The 22,538-nt window shown below is 34.9% G+C and overlaps 1 protein-coding gene across 2 annotated transcripts in view; it reads right to left on the bottom strand.

Moving 5' to 3' along the window:
- Positions 1-22,538, bottom strand: part of GABRB2 (gamma-aminobutyric acid type A receptor beta2 subunit) — a 238,096-nt gene that overhangs the window by 104,813 nt on the left and 110,745 nt on the right. For both annotated transcript variants that reach the window (XM_029942911.1, XM_029942910.1), the window contains exon 6: positions 17,392-17,474. In XM_029942911.1, coding sequence (XP_029798771.1) covers positions 17,392-17,474 — 83 coding nt within the window. The remainder of the gene's footprint in view (positions 1-17,391; positions 17,475-22,538) is intronic.

The raw sequence follows: 22,538 nt of genomic DNA, 5'->3' as shown, positions 1-22,538 counted from the left end.
GATTTTTTTACACCCCTTTCCCCAGGATTTTATAGGGCTAGAAAATAAACTGGTCACAACAGAGAACATACAAACAATACCATTAACTATCTTGATCTAATTGTCATATGTAGAACAAATACATCCATCAGGTACAGAATACTCATTTTTTTAAATTGCATACAGCATATTTATCCAAGATAGATAAGCCTCCATAAATTTTAAAGGGGTAGGAACTACAAAGAATATATTCTCTAATCATAGCAGGACTGAATTAGAAATTACTAATAATACTATAGTTAGGAAAATTCCAACTATTTGGAAGTAAAACAACACAACTACAAATAAGTCAATGAGGAAATCATAACAGAAATGAGAAAATATTTTGAGAAGAATGACCATGAAAATACAATAAAATTTGGAAAGCAAATAAATCAGGACTTAGACAAAAACTTGTTTCTTCAATTCCTCATATCAGAGTAGCTACAGAGTTTGAATCAGTGGCCCAAGATTTCATCTAAAAAATTCTAGAGAAAAGATGAGTGAAGTAAATATAAAAGAAGCAAACAAAGTAAATAATAAAGAGCAGAAATCAATAAAGTAAAAAATAGATACTAGAGAAAACTAGCTGAGCCAAAAGATGGTTTTTTGAAAATACTATCAATTTGAAAAACTACTAGCAAAACTGATCAATAAAAAAGGAAGAACACAAATCCTCAATATTAATAATGAAAAGGGACTATCACTACAGATATTGTAGGCATTCAAAGAACAGAGAATACTATGAACAACTTCATGCCAAAATTCAACATCTTAGAAGATATAAAAACATTTATGGAGAAATATAACTTAGCAAAAATGACAAGAATAAAGAAAATGTGATCAGCTTTATATTCATTAAAGACATTGCATTTATTAGAGCCCCCTACCAAACAAACAAATAAACAAAAAACCCTCTAGGCCCAGATAGCTTCACTTGTTAACTCAATAAAACATTAAAGAGAGAAAAACAAACAAACAAAACCACCACACTAATGAATACTACATAAAATAAAGGAGGCCCACTGTCCTTAGTTATTTTTGAGGCCCCATAACTCTAATACCAAATCCTAAGAAAAGCATTACCAAAAATGAAAAATTATAGTTCAGTACCTCTCATCATTCAAAAATCTTTAACAAAATCTTAGAATATTACATTCAACAACACATAAAAATGGCAATGCACTATGGCCCTGTAAGATTTATCCCAGGAATATAAGATTGGTTTATCTTTAAAATCAGTTAGTACAAGTCATCAAAGTACCCTAATGACAAAGAAAAACCATGTGATTGGCCACTGAGGGTCTACTTATTCTCCAGTTTTTGTAAGATTGAGGAAGCAGCTGATAGACGTATATCTTATACATTCTGAGAGTTAGCTTAATGAAACACAGTTGTCTCATTTTTCCTTTCCTGTTAGTTTTCTCCTTAATTTGAGGAGGCAGTGATGGCCTGAGTTTGAGGGGAAAACTAAACAGAGGTGCTTAAAGTAGCAAACGATAAACAAAAATGGGTTGGGCTGGCTATTCCTCTTTTGACCAACCATCCATTTATCTATTTGTTATTCAACAGATACTTTGAATTTTACAATGCCTTGCATTCAGCACTGTGGATGCAATGATGAAAAACTAACCATGGTACTTATGTTGTGGAGTTTACAGTCAAGAAAGAAAGGCAGAAATTGATTATATGAGAATAAAACACACAAATATGACAATTGTAACAGGTGCATGAATAAATGGTGCTTTGAGAGATAAAAGTCGGGAAAGTCAATGCTAAGAAATTAATTCTAGCATTATATTTGAAGGATGAGTGGGAGTGAGCCAGACAAAGAAGGGAGGAAAAAAAGTATTGTCGGCAAAGAGGGCAGCAGAGTAGAAATCCCTGAGGCTAATCATTCCCCACCCCTCCCCAGTACAGTGACTTGCCTCTCTGAATCTTAGGTGAAGAAGGGTTGGATTGGGGTGCCTGGGTAGCTCAGCTGGTTAAACCTCTGACTCTTGATGTCAGCTCAGGTCATGATCTCATGGTCTTTTTAGATAGAGCCCCACGTTGGGCTCTGTGTTAATGGTGCAGACTGTCTGGGATTCACTCCCTCTCTTTCTCTGTCCCCCTCCCCCAATCTCTCTCTACAAATAAATAAACATGACAAAAAATGGTTGGGCTGAAGAGCCAAGAATCCTCACCCCTCTTCACACACCTTCTAATTTTCAGTGATCAAAAGGTAGTTTTCACCAACTCCATGTTATTTATAAGAATATAACAATCATTAAAACCTCTTCTTTGGGAGAACTTGTGAAGGTACAGGAAAGAATATCAAAGAGAAGCCTTTAATGTTTGATCCCATCTTCATGATTTCCATAGCCAAAACATAAAAATAAAAATAAAAATAAAAAAAGGAAAATTTTCTTTGAGTGACAATTTTAGATAATTGTTTTCTCTATGGCATACTGTGTTTCAGAGATTATTCTCATATATTTTTGGTTTTCTTTATGAGTTTTGGATGCACATAATGCTTAACTAAGAAGCTTAAAATGCTAGAAATTGGGTCTTGGAAAGTAACAGTTTAGACCGGTCCTAGAAGAAATCAAAAGACCACACTGAATCTAAATACAATCCATCCATTTCTCCAGGTGCATGAGTTGCATTATGGCCCACTGGGACTTAAAAGTATTACAAGAGAGTAATTAGAGGGACTGAGGATTTCTCATTGCTTCAGGAATGTCACTCATCTCCTACTTGGCAATGGAGAATATGGCAGATTATCTCTTTTCTTCTTTCTGGAAAACCTGATAAAGCATTCTCATTTTCTCAGATTTCCCAAAGGAGAGAGATGGTTAAAATGAGAATCCCCAACACCTTTGGCTTAAAATAAATCCTCTGCTGGCACTTTAATGAGTTTGGTTTTACAAAATTTTTCCTATTTTGTTTGATCGTTTCCTAAACCCAGTAAGGTATCAGGACGTATGTGTTTAATTGACTATGAGCTACAGTTTCAAGTTGTGTTCTTAAGCGCATGTTGTTTTTATTAACTCAATGAATAAGCATCACCAACATAGTTAAATTATCAAACTCTGTAATTAGAAGTGAATTCTATTCTCAGCACTTCCAAATGTGTGTTTTAAATTACTTAACCCTCAGTTTCCCCATCTGTAAAATAGTGATGACATTGTACTTACCCAAGGGGCTGTTGTGAATATTAAATAAATTTACCAGTGTAAAGGGCTGACCACAAAACTGGCATTCCACATGGTAGGTATTATTAGTATTACATTGCATATACTTCCTCAGACCTTAAAAGGGTCTTTTGTTAAACTTTAAGGAACACTCTGCTAATATATCTTCACAACAAAAAGTCGTAGCCAATTAGCATGACCTTTATTTACATAAGTACCAAGAAGAGAAGGTAGAGTTGGAAAGACATATTAAAGTAACAACTTTTTTGCATATGCAAGTAATTTATAATAATATTCTCTGTCTTCTGCTCATATATTAAACTGTTTTGATAAAGTTGTAATCAGAACAGCCACAATTATTCAACTTAAGGCCATCTCATCCTTAACATAATTTTTTTCCATTTCCGTCCACCAAGCTTATCATTGGGTAGTAAATTTGATTAAGTTTAGACTCAAGCAGTATTTTATGTCAGAGGTTTAAGTACAAAATACTCCAGAATATATATCTATAATAATAGATACTATAATGTTTTTCTAAAGGTGGTAAAAAGGGCCATTTGAAGTCAATTAATCTATTAATGAGTGGCTTTCTTTTAGTGAGAAATCTCTAATTTTTTTCTGTTTATCAGAAAAAAGAAACAAAGTGACTAGCAATGGTTTGAGAAATTCTTGTCACATTTATGAATATTATGATATTAATTTGCACATACCCACAGAGTACAAACACTCCCTTAATTACAGGAACGGAAAGGGAATAGAGCAACTTCCTACCTTAAAATCACTTAAAACCTTAACGCCCAGCTCCAGTATTAGTGTTTATTTGACAGCAGCTTCATCTTTCCTTGTATACTTTCAAAGTGGTGTGTGCTGATTGAGAGAAAGGTCCCTGAGGAGGGCTGACTGGGACTGAATCCTGACTATGCCTCAGTGTGTGACCTTTACTTAATCTCTTATTCTCATCGAGTTGGTGGAATAAAATGAGATAATGAATATAAGGCACTTAGCACTTACTAAGTGCTCAATAAATTCTGTCTGTCTGTCTTTCTACCTAATGTGGCCACAGAAAAAAATTCACATGAAGTCTCTAATATTTCAGACAAATAATCTGAAATCACTTGCCAAAGAGCTTGGGGGCAGGAAGGGTGATAAGTCCCAAGAAAGAGAATTCCTAATTACACTATTTTGTTTTGGGAAGACCTTGTACTAGAATGAAATTTGATGAAATCAATGAATTAAATTGGAAAGAATTTCTTCACTACCTACCTGTCATTTGAAAAGCAATATAAAAGATAAAGGATAATATAAGACATAATCCTTTCTTCCAGAAGCATAGTTGGGGCCCTGAGTGGCTCAGTTGGTTGAGGAGCATCTGACCTTTGGTTTTAGCATAGGACATGATCCCATGGTTTGTGGCTTCAAGCCCCACTTCGGGCTCTGCACTGTCATAGAGTGCCTGGAACCCTCTCGTTCTTTATCTCTTTCTGCTCTTCCTCCACTCTCTGTCTCTGTCTCTGTCTCTCCCAAAACAAAAAAAAAAAATTTTTTTTAAAAGATAGCAATCAAGGTTCATAGCTGAAAACAATATAAACTGATGGGTTATATTAAATAGAAGAGGCATTTATTAAAATGATATTGAACAACTTACAATAGGGCAGATCTAGGTGTGAAAGCTATGAAGTCAAGAATAGTGTGCAAAACCGTAGAACTGTCCTAGTAAAGTTCTCAAGGCAGCTTCACTGGGGAGGGGCGCTGCGGTTCTTACAGCGACATGTGCCTCTGAACACTGCCACCTCTCCACTGCCATAGCTCCTACTGTCTTAGACTGGCTTTTCCCAGAGTCATTGGTTTTCATGGCACAGATTTCCAACCCCAAGTTATGGGATTGGTAGAGCTTTGGTCTTGCACCCACCTGCTAGTTGCAAATAAGGCTGAGAGAATGAGTGTGAGGCTTTTTCAACTTCTGTTATGGGAGGTGGGCTTTGTTTCATAACACAGGGAAGTCTTCAAATAGAGTGTTCAGATATGAGGCTGGCAAAGAAAATAACAAAGTCCAACAAAAGCATATATTTCAGCAGGTAGAATTTAATAAATATAGAATTATTAGAAATAAATTATTTATAATAGAAACAGGGATATATTAATTTTATGTTAGGGATATAAACAAAGAAACAATATATATAATGGTTAGAGACGTGGGCTCTAAAATCGCACTTATCTGGGTTCACATCTCAGCTTGGCCACATGATAATAATTAATAATAATTAATAGAGAAGCTATTAAAATAATTAATAATATTCTCACTTCTATGGTTTGAAATGTAATCGAGGTTCTTCCAATCAGATACAGTTGTTGGAGACTTGAATTCAGAACTTGGAGTGAGAAACATACAGCACAAAACACCTCTCTTATTAGTACAGATTACCTGACGATTGGTGTGGTTTTGGTCTAGCAAGAGCAGTGGCCCCTCTGTTCTGCAGGCCATCATTTTCCTCTGGCAAGAATACTGACTGGCTGTCAACACAGGCCTGAGCTGTGGGAATTAATTATCAAAGCTCAGCCTAGAGTCTGTTTCTTCAGTCTTTCCAACAATTATGTAAGCCAAGTAAGTCTCTTTCTGCTTAAATTAGCTATACTGGATTCTGTTTTCTTCAGTTAGACATTCATCTGCTAACCTGTGTGATCTTTTGTAAATTACACAACTGCTCTAAGGCACCACAGCCTCATTTGTAAAGAAGAAATAATATCAGTAGCTGCCATATGAGATATATAAGTGAGATCATGTGTGTATATACACAGCACCATATCTGATACAAAGTAAACATTTAATAAATGGAAGTTACTATTATTGATGATGATAACACAACAATAAATATAATCATGGTACTGGAGGCAGTAGAGGTGGGAGCAGGGACAGATGATAGACTCTGGATGCTATCATGAATATAAAGGTGTTTGAGGGGTGCCTGGGTGGCTCAGTCAGTTAAGCATCCAGCCGGCTCAGGTCATGATCTCATGATTCGTGGGTTCGAGTTCCGCATCGGGCTCTGTGCTTATAGCTAGCTCAGAGCCTGGAGCCTGTTTTTGAATTCTGTATCTCCCTCTCTCTCTGACCCTCCCCTGCTCATGCTGTCTCTCAAAAATAAAATACATTTAAAAAAAAAGATTAAAATGTTTGATTTGCAAAAACAAATCAAGAGTTTTGAAAGTCTACTGAAAGGAAAATATCTCCAAGTGGTAACACAGGGAGCCAGATCCAGGATCTGAAAAAAGTCAGTCTGAGTTATAATTCATTGGGCTGCAACTATCAAACAAAAACAACATGAATCTTCTGGAAATGCTTCAGGGAAAGTCTGTGGGTGTATTTACGCCTCTGGCTTATGATGTTCACATCAGGTTTCCTGAAGTGCTCTCCAGCTTTCATAAAAATGCTAAGAAAGCCACACATATGGCATTTTCACTTAATTAGGATCCAGTATAAAATGAAGCCCAGCCAAAAAGAGACAATTTTTGCTGACAGCTCTGTTGGCACCTTTCCTGAGCCTCAAGGCAAACCAAGTAAATAAGTTTGTACCTCCACCACCCTCTCACCATGATATCTGCCATAGAAAAATTTTATAATACACAATGAGCACCTCAACTGAGTTTTTAATTTTAATGGGAAGTTTCCAAGAAGGAAAAAAATGAGCATTAGAAACATAAAAGAAGGTGGCCATCACCTTCAGAAAGGTAAATATACACAGCACAGGGTTTTGAGCAGAGTCTGAATCCAACACTCTGTCCTGAGTCACTCAGAATCTCATTTAGTCTTTAAAAAACACTTCAGTTTAAGAACCAATAATGGGAATCCGTTTCCCTATAATTGCTCCTCCCTGTTCTTTGAGATGCAAACTAAGCCTGTGCCAACAAATCCTTAAACTTTACACCTGCACAGTTACCACATGGTCAGAGGGGTGAGCTGCTCTTAAGCTCTGAGCTCTCTTAGTTACCAAGTCACTAAATACAGATGAGGGGTGGAAGCCTGTGTGTTTCATCTACCCAGGTTTGCCACAGTATTTACACTGAGGTACACAGGCTAAAAATCTGATAAGGGACTGAATCTACTGCTAAAATATATCTCCCCAAATTCTCTGTACCTAAAACTCTATATTCCAAAGGTTCCTGTTAATTCATGTAGCAATCTTGATCACAGCTAGGATAATATAGTTTATCCACATTCTACCTTTTAGGCTCATGTTTACTAAGGTATACATACACTTCATTTTGAACACCATGTCAGAGACAGCTTAATGATGCCTTCTGGGAAAAATAATACAGTAGGCAGATTTTCATCAGTGAGATGGGAGATGCTAATTTCATAATACTATGAATTGTGCTTCCTTTTGGTTTGTCCACTTAGGAACAATAAAATAATCATTTTCTTTGCAATCAAGAAAATAACTATACTTCAATTCTAACTGAATTTGCTTCCTTTTACATTATAACATTTTTGAAATCAGGATGTATGGAAAACCATATCAAAGACTTTAAATTCTATTTTTTTCTATGATACAGGTGTTCAACTTCTATGAATTTGCCTTATGTATTTGGGTTACTCAGACTTTTCTGAAATGATGAAAATGTTCTATATACTTACACTGTCCAATATGGCAGCTACTGATCATACGTGGCAACTGAGTACACAAAAGCTGTATAGTGAGACTGAGGAAATAAATTTGTAGTTTTTAAAACATTTAATTAATTTAAATTTAACATTACAGAGTACACTGTACAGAAGAGTCATATGTGTGTATGTGTATAATCATGATTGTATTTAATGAGACTAATCATGCAAAAATTACATTACTAAAAATAGAAAAATAGTAGTTATTTAATGATGTATAATAGGGAACCCATTAAATAAATTATGATCATTCACATGTAGAATATTAGATAGATACAAGAAATTATGAGAATGTTTCAGAAAATAAGATATTTGTGGTATGCCATTAAATTTTAAAAATGAGGTTGAAAATTGTATATGTAGTTGAAAATTGAATATGTGTATGAAAACAGGAGAATTCTACTTTAAGAGGGTGTATTTACCTTTCATGACTTACTCAGATCTCAGAAATAAATGTAAAAAGAATGAACAGTAAAAATTCATAATAGCACTATAAAATAAAAAGGTATTACATCAATGGGCCAGTAATGTTGAAAAACATACAAAAGTAGGATGTAGATAAGGCTATGTAGATAGAGAAAACCAAATAAAGAAACAACTTTTGCATGGAGAAGTGCAAAGGAGAGGGCCAACCTTCCCACTAAAGCTGGAGCAGTGTGGTCCTTACACCGGAAGCATTAGCATGACCAGCCAATGTGAAAAAGGCAAATACTTGAGCTTCACTCCAGACCCATTAAGGTGGAAATCCCAGGGATGGGACCCAGCAATCTATGTTTCACAAGCTGTCCAGGACATTCTTATGCTCACTCAAGAGTGAAAACTATGCCCTAGAGGACTTTTTTTTCCAACTTTGTTCATTGTTATCAACTATGGAGCTTTTAAAATGACTGATTCAATAAATCTGTGGTGTGGCCTGTTCATTTGGATTTTTAAAAACTCCTCAGGGGATCTGATGTGCAGCAAAGTTGAGAACTATGCACTAGAGAATTTGCAGATTCAGGAAAACATGGGGGTCTTAGTCTTCCTCCTCACATGCACAACGGTAAGATTTTCCTGCGAGGAAAGTCTGAGAAAAGAAAGATGCTAGCTAAATAACAACACACCATAAGCAAAACACACACACCATCTATTTAAAATCTTAGCCAGGGGGCACCTGGGTGGCTCAGTCGACTAAGCGTCCAACTTCAGCTCAGGTCATGATCTCACTGCTTGTGAGTCCGAGCCCCACGTCGGGCTCTGTGCTGACAGCTCAGAGCCTGGAACTGGCTTCAGATTCTGTCTCCATCTCTCTGTGTCCCTCCCCTGCTCCACTCCCCATCTCTCTTTCTGTCAAATATAAAATAAGGAGCATTAAAAAAATTTTTTTAAATCTTAGCCAGGATGTGATTTTCATCCTTTCCTAAATAGCATTGCTCCCAGATGTATATACATATGGGATCTGCATCTTCACAGGAACCAGCGCTTGCCGAATTTTCCTTTAACTAAAGTTCTACAGACTTTTGCTGGTGCCAAGTAACCATCAACCCAGAAATCCTATCATCCCATCACTTGCCCAATGTAAGAATTGCCTTTTCCCCAGAAAATGGTCTTATAGCATTCAGTGACCTGCTGGATTTTCACCAGCTGTAACTGCTATGAACTTTTCTTTTTTATGTTTAAGTCTAAAATTACCTTTGGTATCTTTTACTTGGTCTAGTTTTGCCCCTAGAGCAGACATAGTCTGCTCTCTTAAGAGGAAATATTACAATTTTTTGAAAACTGCTATCCCCTTCAAATACTGCCACTCTCTCCCTAGGTGTCTCTTCCTCAAGGTAGACGCATCCCTCCTCCCATTCACTTCTTCTACTGGTTCTTCATACTCTATGTATCATTCATATTTTTATTATTCTGGCTGCTAAATGTCTCTCTAAAATGCTGTGACACTAAGTGAGCACAATATTCCAGGTGAAACTGATAATCATGATGGTATAATGATAACAGCTGCTTCCTATGCAAAGATCAGTACCAAGCATGGAACAAAGATCTCTGTCTTGATTATCTCATTACCTATAAGGTATTGCAATATTGTAAAGATGAGAAACCATAGCTTTAAAAAGCTAAGGGACCTATTTAGTTAACTTGAGAAATCAATACCAGATAGCTACTTGTATTCAACAAATGTCCTCTTGGGTGCCTGAGTGGCTCAGGTGGTTAAGCCTACAACTTCAGCTCAGGTCAGGATCTTGTGGTTCGAATTTGAGCACCATTTTGGGTGAGCTCGAGTGCTGCTTGGGGCTCTGTGCTAACAGAGCCTGCATGGGATTTTCTCTCCCTCTCTCTCTCTCTCCCCTTTGCTCACTTGTGACCTTTCTCTTTCTCATAAAAAATAAAATAAATGATAAATAAGTAAAGTCCCCTCATCCACTATACACACCCTGGTACCACTCTGTGATAGGTATTTTTCAATCTAGTGACATACTCTAAACACCATCAATTTTTACTTTAGAAGTGGAAGAACACAATGCATTATCTTTCCAAGTTCTTACAAACGTTATATGTATATTTATAAAAATATTGAGTCATACATAGCATAAGCTATATCCAAAATATATTAACCTGTGCCATACTAACTATGGATTCGGTACCTTAATCTGCTAAATATACCAATCTATACTACCCTCTTTAATAAAGATTATTTTGAATTCAGTTGTTGAAAAGAAAATAGAGTCTTAAATCCATCAATCACCTGTTTTATAAAATATCCAAATTGGAATATAATAAGACAACAATAGACACATTTCGATGTCCTCCTTTCCTAAAGCATAGTGAATCTCTCTAGGAAGAAGAGAGACCTGTGCCAACACACACTTATGGGCACATTTTGCTACATTGATTGCAGAGACTTTAGATGGTCAGCGGGTGAGGCTATCTTGTCTGGCCAGTTTAAAATGTAAGCAAAACCACAAATGAATTACATTTTAAAATGGACTGTACTTTCATTCCATCTAAATATAGATATCAAAGAACTTTTAAATCTCTCTTTTTGGATTTTGAAGCTGTTAATTCTTTTCCCATTGACAGAAATAGAAGAAATTAATTTGCATTTTATACTGTAGGCATAGCTGGCTGAGACATACTATGAGGAGGTAGACAGCCCTACAAATAATGAGGCTCACTTAGCGTGTAAAAGCAAAGTTGAGAAGAACAATGCTGTATTCTAGTGTCTCCTTGCCTGGATTTATAAGATCTCATAATTAGGTCAAATCTACAGCAGTATAGGAATCTTTAAATATGATAAAAATCAGTGTAATAATAATAATAATCATCATCAAAGTTACTATTTAGTAGATGTATACTATGTACCAAGTAAAGTGCAATATTTTTTAAATCTTTATTAGTTCATTTAATCCTCAAAACAATTTGTGGTAGATATTATTATTCTCATTTTATCTAGAGGAAACTGAGACGGATAAGCTGGGTGACTTGCCCAGTGTACTGTAGGTAATCAGTGACTGCGAGAGGCTAGCAAGAACTGGTTTCTGACGCTGCCACAAGGGCAGCGGTAGGACTTTTTTTTTTTAGGTCTTAAAAGGACATGCCTGACTGGCCATCTCAGTGAACACCTGGCATAGTCCTGTGAAGCTATCTATGAAAGAGCTGCCAGGAAAGTTCTAGATGCTCTAATTTACTGTAGATTGCACCGAGGCACAGATTGACTGAAAAACCAACAACATTGGGAATAAGAGCATTTATCTTATTCTCTGAGACACTGAGTCTGTCCAGCCCAATTCATCCAGAGACAGGCTGAGATAAAAGCACACTAACAAATGAGGAAAAAAAGAGAAACCTTTGGATTTTTAGAAATGTGAGCAGTCTGTCAATGAATCTAGTTAAGAGAAGTTCACATTCCCTTCCAGACAAGTGGTTCACATGCCCCAAGTGGGGAACCTGGACAAGGTAGGTTAAAGTGTGTAAGACAATCTTGCCCTTATGAAGAGGCGAGAAAGGCCATGTAGCTGATATTGGTATTGGACAGCTAATCTGGCTGAGAATATAAGAGATTAGCCCCTTAACTATTCCCATTTCAAAGACACATAATACTCCCCGGCCCCCTTTGCATTATTTTTCATTTCTGGATGGAACATATTAAATAGTCTTGCAATAAGCTCAATCCTAATATTCCTTCACTCAGGATCAAGTGATATTATTTTCTCTGACACTAAACCAATATATTGGAATTGGAATTGCTGACATAGAGACAAGGTAGTACTGATTTAGCAATGTCACTATTAAGGCCATTTGTGTTTGAGAAAGGTAGGGAGAAAGTATAGTCAGGAGGGGAAGGAGGGAGAGAAGCAAAGAAGGGAGAGGGGAGGCAGAGGCATCCACTTCAGAGCTAGTTGTTTAAGGCCTGGGATCACAAATTCATTTCAATAAGCTTAATTACTTAACTATCTACCAATAATAGCAAAACTTGCATATCATATAATAATAATATAACATATTCCATTATTATTCATATAACAATGATTTGCTGTCTGGCTAAATATGAATAAATTCCAGGTTTTTGTAAGGATAGGCTATTTTCTTGATTTCTAGAATAGGGATCTTTCTATATACTTGGTCCCTACAAAATCAGTGGCTTTAAAAGATAAATCAGCTATCAATTACCACATCAGTATAAAGTCATTATTCCACTCAGTGGCTGAATGATCTTAGTCAAATCATCTTACCTCTTTGAGTCTATTTTCTTAGATGTAAAGACAGGAATATTAATATCTGCCTGTAAATTTTAAGCTAAAAATGCTTACAAAAGACAAAGGAGGTCATTATATAATGACAAAGGGGGGTCAATTCATCAAAAAGATATTAACAATCATAAATATTTATCCAACATTGAAGCATACTAATATATAAAGAAACTACTAAAAGAAGAAATAAAAAGGAATACAGTAATAGGTGGGGACTTTAATACCTTACTATCAAGAATGGCTTGATCATCCAGACAGACAATCAATAAGGAAATAGCAGATTTGAATAATACTACATACAAAATGGACCAGACATACAGAACATTCCATCAAACAGCAACAGGATACATGTTGTCCTCAAGCCTGCACAGAACATTTTTTAGGACAGATTATATGTTAGGCCACAAAACAAGTCTAAAAAAATTCAAGAAGACAAATTATATCAAAGGTCTTTTGTGACCACAGTGCTATGAAACTAACAATCATTAACAGTAAGAAATACAAATACATCGAAATAAATTAATCTTAACCACCAATGGTTAAAAAAAATAAAAAGGAAAACAAAAAAGAATCTGAAGACAAATAAAATAGAAATATAACAAATCAAACCTTATGGGATGCAGCAAAAACAGTTCAGAAAGTTTACAGTCATGACCACATTTATCAACACAAAGAAAGATCTCAAGTAAACAGCCTAACTTTACACCTCAAGGAACTAAGAAAAAAAAAAAAGAAAAACTGAGCCCAAAGTTAGCAGAAAGAATGAAATAATCAAGATTAGAGAAGAAATAAATGACATAGAGAACAGAAAAGCAATGAAAAACAAGAGTATAAAAGAAAAATTAAAAATCAGAGTTAATTCTCCGAAAAGATAAAATTGATAAGTCTTTAGCCAGACTAACCAAGAAAAAAAGTGAACTCAAATAAATACAATTATAAATGAAAGAGGAGACATTACAACTGATACCATAGAAAGATAAAGGATCAAAGTGGCTGCTAAGAACAATAATATACCCATCAACTGGACAACCTAGAAGAAATTAGTAAATTCCCAGAAACATACAATCTATGAAGACTGATTCATAAAGAACTAGAACTAGAAAACCTGAAAAGACCAATAACAAGTATGAAGATCGAATCAGTTTTCAAAAACTTCCCTACAAAGAAAAGCTCAGAACCAGATGTTTTAACTGATGAATTTTACCAAATATTATTTTATTCCAAATATTTCAATAAGAATTAATGTCAGTTTTTCTTAAACTCTTCTAAAAAGTTGAAGAGAAAGAATTGCTTTTAAACTCATTTTATAAGGTCAGTACAACTCTGACACCAAAACTAGATAAGGATACTGCAAGAAAATGACAGGATAATATCACTGACATGTAAAGATGCAAAAATTCTCAAGAAAATACTAGCAAACCAAATTCAACAGCACATTAAAAAAAATCATACACCATGAGCAAGTGGGATTCATCCTGGTATATAGGAATGATTCACTGTATGCAGATCAATAAATGTGATACATCAAATTAATAAAATGAAAGCTAAGAATCACCTCAATTGATGTAGAAAATGACAAAAGTCAACATCCTTTCATGATAGAAACTCTAGACAAATTGGGTAGAGAAGGAATGTACGTCAATATAACAAAGGCTATATGTGACAAATCCATAGCTAACATCAACTCAATGATGAAAGACTGAAAGTGTTTCCTCTAAGATCAGGAACAAGAGAAAGGTATCCACTCTCAGTGCTCCTGTTCAGTACTGAATGTCTTAGCCAGAGAAATCAGACAATAAAAATAAATCAAAGATACCCAAATTGGTAAGGAAGAAGTAAAATTATTAGATTGCAAATGACATGATCTTATATGCAGAAAACACTAAAGACCGCCCCCCTCAAAACTAAAAGTAATAAATTCAATAAAGTGGCAGAATACAAAATAAACATACAAAATAAGTTGCATTTTTATGCATGAACAATGAACTCTAAAAACAAAATAAAGCAATCCCATTTACAGTAATATCAAAACCAGCAAAATACTTGGGAACAAATTTAACCAAGGAAGTGAAAGATCTGTACAATAAGAAGTATAAGATAATGATGAAAGAAATGGAAGACATAAATAAATGGGTATCTAGTCCAGATCAGAAGAATTAATGTTATTAAAATGTCTCTATTGCCCAAAGCCACCTATAGATTTAATTCATTTCCTATTTAAATTCCAATAAATTTTTACAGAAATAGAACAAGAAACAATACTAAAATCTATATGGAATCACAAAAGATCTTGAATAGCTACAGAACTCTTGAACAGGAATAACAAAGCTGCAGGCATCACACTTCCTGATTTCAAACTATACTGCAAAGCTATGGTGATAAAAAACAGTATATTATTGGCATGAAAACAGACACATAGACCAATGGAACAGAATCAAGGAGCCTAGAAATAAACTCTCACATGTATGGACAAGTCAATCTTGACAATGAAGCCAAGAATACTCAATGGGAAAAAAAGAGTCTCTTCAAGAAATGGTGCTGGGGAAAAAGGATATATACATGCAAAATAATTTGTAACAGGAAAATTCAAATCAAAACCACAAGGAGATATTGCTTCACACCTGTTGGAATGGCTATTATACAAAAGACAATATAGCAGGTAATAGCAATGATGTGAAGAAAAGAAAATCTTGCACACTGATGGTGATGATACAAATTAATACAGACACTAAGGAAAGCTGTACCAAAGTGTCTCAAAAAATTAAAAGTAGAATTACCATACAATCCAGCAATCCTACTTGCTGTAAATATATGAAGGAAATGAAATCTCTATTTTGAAGAGATATCTTCTGTTCCATGTTTACTGCAGAATTATTTACAATGGTCAAGACACAGAGACACGTATCTGACTACTGATGGATAAACAGGTAAAGAAAATGTGTTATATGTATACAGTGGAACATAGTCATAAAAAAGGATATCCTGTCACTTCCCATAACATAGCTAAAACTTAAGGGAATTATACTGAGTGAAATAAGACAAAGGCCCATGCTGTATAATCCTATTTATATATGTAATCTTAAATCTATGGAAGTCATAGAGAGTAACTTGGTGGGTGAGGGTATGCGGGAGATGACTGATGGTGGTTAAACTCATTTTAAAAGATGAGTGATATTTGGGGATCTGATTTATAGGATGGTGACTATAGCTAATAACTCTGCATTGTACACTTGAAAGTTGCTAAGAGAGTAGCTCAGTCCTCAACATACACACAAGGTAACTAAGTGAGGTAATTGATTTGTTAACTAATCTTATCATAATCATTTTACAATATATTCATGTATCAAATCATTGCTTCATATATCTTAAACTTACACAATGTTATACATCAATTATATCTCAGTAAGGCTGTGGAAAAAAATCTATTCTATTTAACAGGTAATTGTGAATTGAAATGAGAGATGTAAAAGCCCCTTTATTAAAACTTAAACCTTCTAAAAGTCTGAAGAATATCACATTAATTTTAAAATATCTTTGTCAGAATTATGATTTAATTACATTAAACACCTGGGTGTTGGCTGTGTCCGTAGGCATCAGTTCTTTAAAATAAAAGGGCCTTGTTTACTTACCTTGAAGGGTTATAAAGAACTCAAATGAAATAGCATGAGTGCAAGTGCTTTAACCATGTGTACAATTATGATTGTTTAAAATTCCACTCAAATTTCACCATGAAAAATTCTCTTACCAAAAACTCACTGTTAGTACATGGCAACCTACATTGTTTTAAACATCTTTTTACAAACAATTGGAAACAAAGAATTTGGACTTCAAAGAACAATCTGCACTTAAAATCTGTCATAAGTTATGAAAATGCAAAGTTATCCCAAAATACTTACATAAAAATAGCCATCAAAAATCTATAGACCAATGTCATTAAATAGTTATTGAAAAGATCAAAAATGAAAATAATGATGATTTAGGAACACAAATATGAAATAAATATCTCCCAAAAAATGCGTATAAATTTAATTATCTCTGGAAGCTTATTTTTTTAATGGGCAAAATACCAGCAATGTGCCATAAAGGTTTATATTTCTACTCAGAGCAGTGACTTCGGATTGCACTGCTTTGTCACAGCCCGAGTTTCCTCACAGCAGCTGAGAATATCCCATCCACACAGCAGTCAAGTTACTCATTACCTAGAATGTGGATATAAAATCATCAGCTTCCAGTTTGGTGGGACGAGGTATGAAAACATTGCAAAGAACTGACAAAGAAAAGAGTTTCAAATCCTATTCTATCTCAAATGACCTCCAAAATGGAGAGGGGTCATGAAATCAATGTTTTCACCCACCCAACAGGGCAGATGATTGAGTCATCAAGAAACCGTGGCCCAGAAAAGCAACAACACTGCAAAACAAGTCAGCACAGGAAAGAAAATAAACACACACGTAGACACTGATCTTGCTAATGATATGGCTGTCAGCAGGAATATAAACTAAATTTTAGACACTGAAAGTAGTCCCTCGAAACACAGAACATTCTACCAATCCATACTCTGTGAATGTTTTAACTGGTTCAGAGGCCACATTTATTTTGCAATTGCAAAGAGATAACATCTCTGAGAGACAAAGACAATTGGGATTTCCTGTGTCACTGGAAAACAAGCTGAGGAGAGATATGGACTCTGTTTCTCTCCACCAGATTTACTGTGGTAGCAGTACCTTTGCGGGACTTGTGGTCTGGATATGAACCAGAGTAACCTTAAAGCAGAGTTCAGTCTAGCTTCATTCTTAGGAAAACTTACAGCTTTCAATTTCCAAGGTGCAGTTTTGTTCATCCAGTGGGTACCGCCTTAGGTCCATCATGCAGGCAGCTGTGGTTGTGATTCTGGAGGAGAAATAGCAATGATACACTCTGTTAGCTGGTCCATGCTGGAGTTGGAAAAATTAAATCCAAGTATCAAAGAGAATTGGGCCTCTAGGAGACTAATTTAAGCCAAAGTTCTAGCAAAAAAGGGTGCTACAAGTTCAGATAGCCATTTTCCTTTATGAGTCTTAGGCTGATTTATTTAAAAAAAAAAGGATTAGATTAAATCAGTATTTTTCCAAAGCGTGGCCCCTTACCTACTTGTACCAAAATCACCTGGGAGCATTTGTTAAACAGGCAGTTTCCATGCTCCAGAATGTCTTGGGGGTAGGGAGGAATGGTCCCAGGGCTCTTTGTTTTTATAAGCATTACAGGTGATTTAGAATATCAACATAGATAATTCCTCTTCCACTCACATTTGTTTCCTCCTCCCTCTAATCTAATGTTCATTAAATCTTGGGTTTGATTCACTTTTGATATTTCTATGCATTGTGTACTACTTAGCAAGTGCTTTAATACAACACAATATCACCCCTTCATCTATCACCTGATTTGCTCTGTACTGAGTAATCTGATATTCTCATAACCTGTTGGAGAGCGTCCTCCTATGGATTGGCAGAGTTACTTATTTAGAATACCTGGTATGTTTATTATTTTATCACAGATATTTAAATATTCCTTTTAATTCTTTATATTTCTCTATCATATTTTTTAGAAAGAGGAAGAGAGAGCATGAGCTAAGGAGAGAGAGGGAGAAAGAGAGAGAGAAAGAGGGCAGAAGCTGGGGAGGGGGAGAAAGAAAGAGAATCCCATGACTCTGGGATCATGACCTGAGCTGAAATCAAGAGGTGGGTGATCAACCAACTGAGCCACCCAGGCGCCACTCTGTCATTTTTTCACTAATCTCTTATTAAAGATCTACTAAAAGGAGTCAAAAAGCATATAGTTCTAAATTATTTGTTAATATATATTTTCTGATCATGATGTAACATAACGTCATGAAAAAACACAAGTTTTAGAATACAACAGATATAGGTATAAATTCTAATTCTGTCTCACTAACTGATTGACATCAAAATGGTTAATATCCTTTAACCAACCTTAGTTTCTTTATCTATGAGAAGGGGATATTATTAACAACAATAATAGTTACCTCACAGGGTTTCTATAAGAATAATTTGTGTAAAGAATATAGAAGAGTACCTATATACAATGTGTCCTTTAAATCTGCTAGGAAAAAAAAAACTAAGAAGAAATTGATATTGAATTTGACCAACTTTGGCTCACTCCACTCTGAAGAGCACTTTACTATGAGTTGGGAATAGAAAAATAAGATACATCCCCAGCTTGGGAGAAACAGTTTCCAGCTAGATATTTTTCATTAAAAGGTTAAGCAGAGTTTGCAAGTAACGTAGGTAGACGAAGTCTATGAAATTCTTCAGTTAGGTGTGAGAGTCCCACTCCTTAGTTGTAGGATGGAAAGATGTGATTAACTTAATGTAGGTAGTTCATACCTCTTTAGTTTGGTTACTGCTTCATTGAAGTTTGTGCTCTGTTAATTTTTGTTTTTCTTTTTAGCAGGAAGTGAGTATCTTAGGGGTGATGTTCATTCCTGATTCCTTGCTTTCCTTCACCAGGAGTTAGCTACTCTGCCTCAGCTCCTTTCAATCTCCACTGTCTCCCTCAAAATCTATGATCCTGTTGCCTCCCCTCACATAACTATTGTAGATAGGTCTCCTGGCCTCTCTGTTTGCCTCCCTACTATCCATTATCCATACAGCAGTCAGATCTTTTAATAACATAGATTAGATTTTATCATTCCTCTGCTTCAAATTTTAGTGGATCTTTCAAAAAGTCCAAAATCTTGACTATGTCCTACTGTACTCTAAATAATCTGCCTCTTCTTAGAATCTTGATATTATTTCATCCCAAGTCCTTTCTCACTATTTTCCAGTTTTCACATTGGTTCTTTCTGCCTAGAATATGTGTCTCCCTGAACTTCACAAGGGACTTGTGAAGTCATCTCCTCTAAGAGGCCTTTACCAAGTGGTCCATCCAAAGTGACTGCCTTAACTAATGTTCCATCTTATCTGTTTATGTCCTTTAGGCAAGTATCATAATATGAAATTATCTTGCTTATTTATTTATCTTACTTTTAAAAAATTTTAATGAAGTATAGTTGACATGAATATTAAATTAGTTTCAGGTATATAACATAGTGATTTAACAATTACACAGCCATAAGAAAAGAATGACATATTGTCATTCATGACATGTAGGTACCTAGCAGATATTATGTTAAGTGAAATAAGCCATACACAGAAAGACAAATGTCATTTGATTTCACTTATATGTGGAATGTAATAAATAAAACAAATGAACAAACAAACAACAACAAAAGGAGAAAGAGACTCATAAATATGGAGAACTGGTGATTGCCAAAGGGAAGGGGGCTAGGAGAATGGGTAAAAGAAATTAAGAGGAAAAAGCCATTTTCTTTGTTCTTTCTTCCTTCCTTTCTTTCTTCCCTCTCTCTCTCTTCCTTCTTCCTTTCTTTATTTTCTTTCCTTCTTTCTGTACTACTTCTCTCAATAAAATATAAGCTGTTTAGGGGTACAGGTTTTGTTATAAGTTATTGTAAGGCAATCAATAAACATCTATTAAATAAATAAAACATGAATTATAAAGTAGCAAGCAGTTGGTTTTGCTGATTATAAATCTTTTATTTGGAGGATTATCTTGCAGCATTATTTCTCCTCTTTTTTAAATTTATATTATATCCTTATATTTTTAAGAATAAATACATTTTAATTCACTGAATTAACATTGCATAAATAGTAGTAAAGTTTATCTTATCATCAAAGTGATTATTTCTGCTTTCCCTGGGTCTTACCAAATATTTATATTTTATAAACTCTAAAAATTATATAAAAATTAAAATTCTGAGTTAATTATTTATCCAGAGCTTAAAAATGACAATTTATTTTGGCTATGCAACACGTGACTGAATTTCTCACTGGCCTAGTGATTTCCCTTCTTCCTTCCTCCCTTGTTTCCTTCCTTCCTTCCCATCTCTCTCTGTCTCTGTCTCTCTCTTTCACACGTAGCTACAACCTGAATTGTTACTAACATAAAGAAGCCTATATTATGTAGAAGACAAAATTTTCAAAGAAATAAAATTAGGTATATGATGGGCATACAAAAACTCCCATGTCACTTCTGTAAAATGAAAGAAATATTCCCCGTCTTGAGAATCTAGAGAAAATTAACTTCATCTGATAGAATGAACACAAAGGACATTAAAGGTACAAGGGCACACATACAATAAAAAAAAGTGAGAGCCATAAACAGATGCTCCACATCTGAGGTGAAGTGTACAATAGCTACTATATAGGTTGTGGTTTACACTTTCTGCTGATACATATTCATGGCAACTCACATCTGTGACCTAGTGCTGTAAACATTAGTGCTGTGAACAAGAAAAATAAACTGACTAATGCTATTGCAGAAGAAATGAGTTTCTAGTGAATGTTTGCTAGGCCTTTGTGTCTCCTATTGGGTTAAAGCAGAAAGTTTGTAGACAAAATAATCGATTGGGAATCCTGTTCATATAGACCAGAATTAGTGAGCCAGGAGGGATCACTTAGATCCTGTAATACTTGGTTGCTTCTGAAAACTTGAATTAAAAACTTCCCAACCTAATTTGTTTTGAGATATAAAGGTAAGAAGAGACTTGTAACTGATAAAATGTAACTTTTTATTACCTGCTAATGAGCAAATGCAGTGATAACTCATTTGACCAGTGCTTAATATTTGGAATATGTATACGTATATGTTTGTATACATGAAGAAATGTAGAATGCTCAAGCACTTATATTAAAAGAAAAAGAGAGTGGGGCAACTGGGTGACTCAGTCAGTTCAGCATCAGACTCTTGATTTCATCCCAGCTCATGATCTCACGGGTTCATGAGATCGAGCCCCACGTTGGTCTCTGTGCTGAAGGCGCAGAGCCTGCTTGGGATTTTCTCTCTCCGTCTCTCTCTCTTTCTTTCTCAAAATAAAGAAATAAATACTTTAATAAAACAAAGCAGAGCTAAACAATATGATGTAAAGAACATGTAAACACAAAAATATGCAAAAAATTATGCTATATATGTATATAACTCATCTAACAGATTTGAATACAAAGTACAGACATGTGTAATAAACCTGGATATTTTTTACATGTTTTGTAAATATCAGGAACTGCATCTGTTTTTGTCTTATTTGTATTTCAAGCACTTTGCCAGGTTCCTGGTACATATCGCTAAGTCCAGAATAAAAGTTATAATAATAACAAAACAAAGAGAAGAAAAAATAATCCATGATTATAAGTATTCTTAAACTGAGAACTTTGATATAATTCTCTATATTAAGTAGCTCATTAAATTTATGTAAAGAATTCTAAAATCACAGAATTATAGAAGCTACTCAGAAATGAATTATTTAGAAAAGCTCAACGGTCAACATCAAAATCTTTTCTCTGAAACTTATGATTTTTAGTTTTGCTAAGTTTCTCAGGAACAAGTTAATACAAATATGCTTAATGGGGTTTTTATGAACATGCCATTCTGAATCCTGATAAACATCTTTAATGGGCCTTAAATTACTTAACTAGTACTAGGAGTTTCGAACTGAAGCTAGTAAGTAACTCATTATGTAGGTATCCTGATTAAATTTTAAGACCACTATGAAACATATATAGTGTTATCTTCAATCGTAGGAAATAGTCAATGATGCTTTCAGAATGTTCCTCATTTACCTGTCACAAATTTTCTATAGTTACAAGTGAAAACGTGTCTTTTTTGGGGCTGAATATTATTACATGATGAAAGCCACATTTGGGTAATGCCAATATTCTGACTGGGCTAAAGATCTTTCAAGAAACTTGTTGTTCCTTAGCCATTAGGCATTGTCAACCAAAAGTAACTAGTGACATAAAATACTGACATAGTACAAGAAAACTACATATGTAACATAGCCTAAAACCGTCACTAAAGGTATCTATAAAATCAAGAAACAAAACAGCTATGCCAGAATTTTGC

Source organism: Suricata suricatta, chromosome 6 (genome assembly GCF_006229205.1).
Source record: "Suricata suricatta isolate VVHF042 chromosome 6, meerkat_22Aug2017_6uvM2_HiC, whole genome shotgun sequence".
Classification (NCBI taxonomy): domain Eukaryota; kingdom Metazoa; phylum Chordata; class Mammalia; order Carnivora; family Herpestidae; genus Suricata; species Suricata suricatta.
This window is presented reverse-complemented; position numbering and strand designations above follow the sequence as displayed.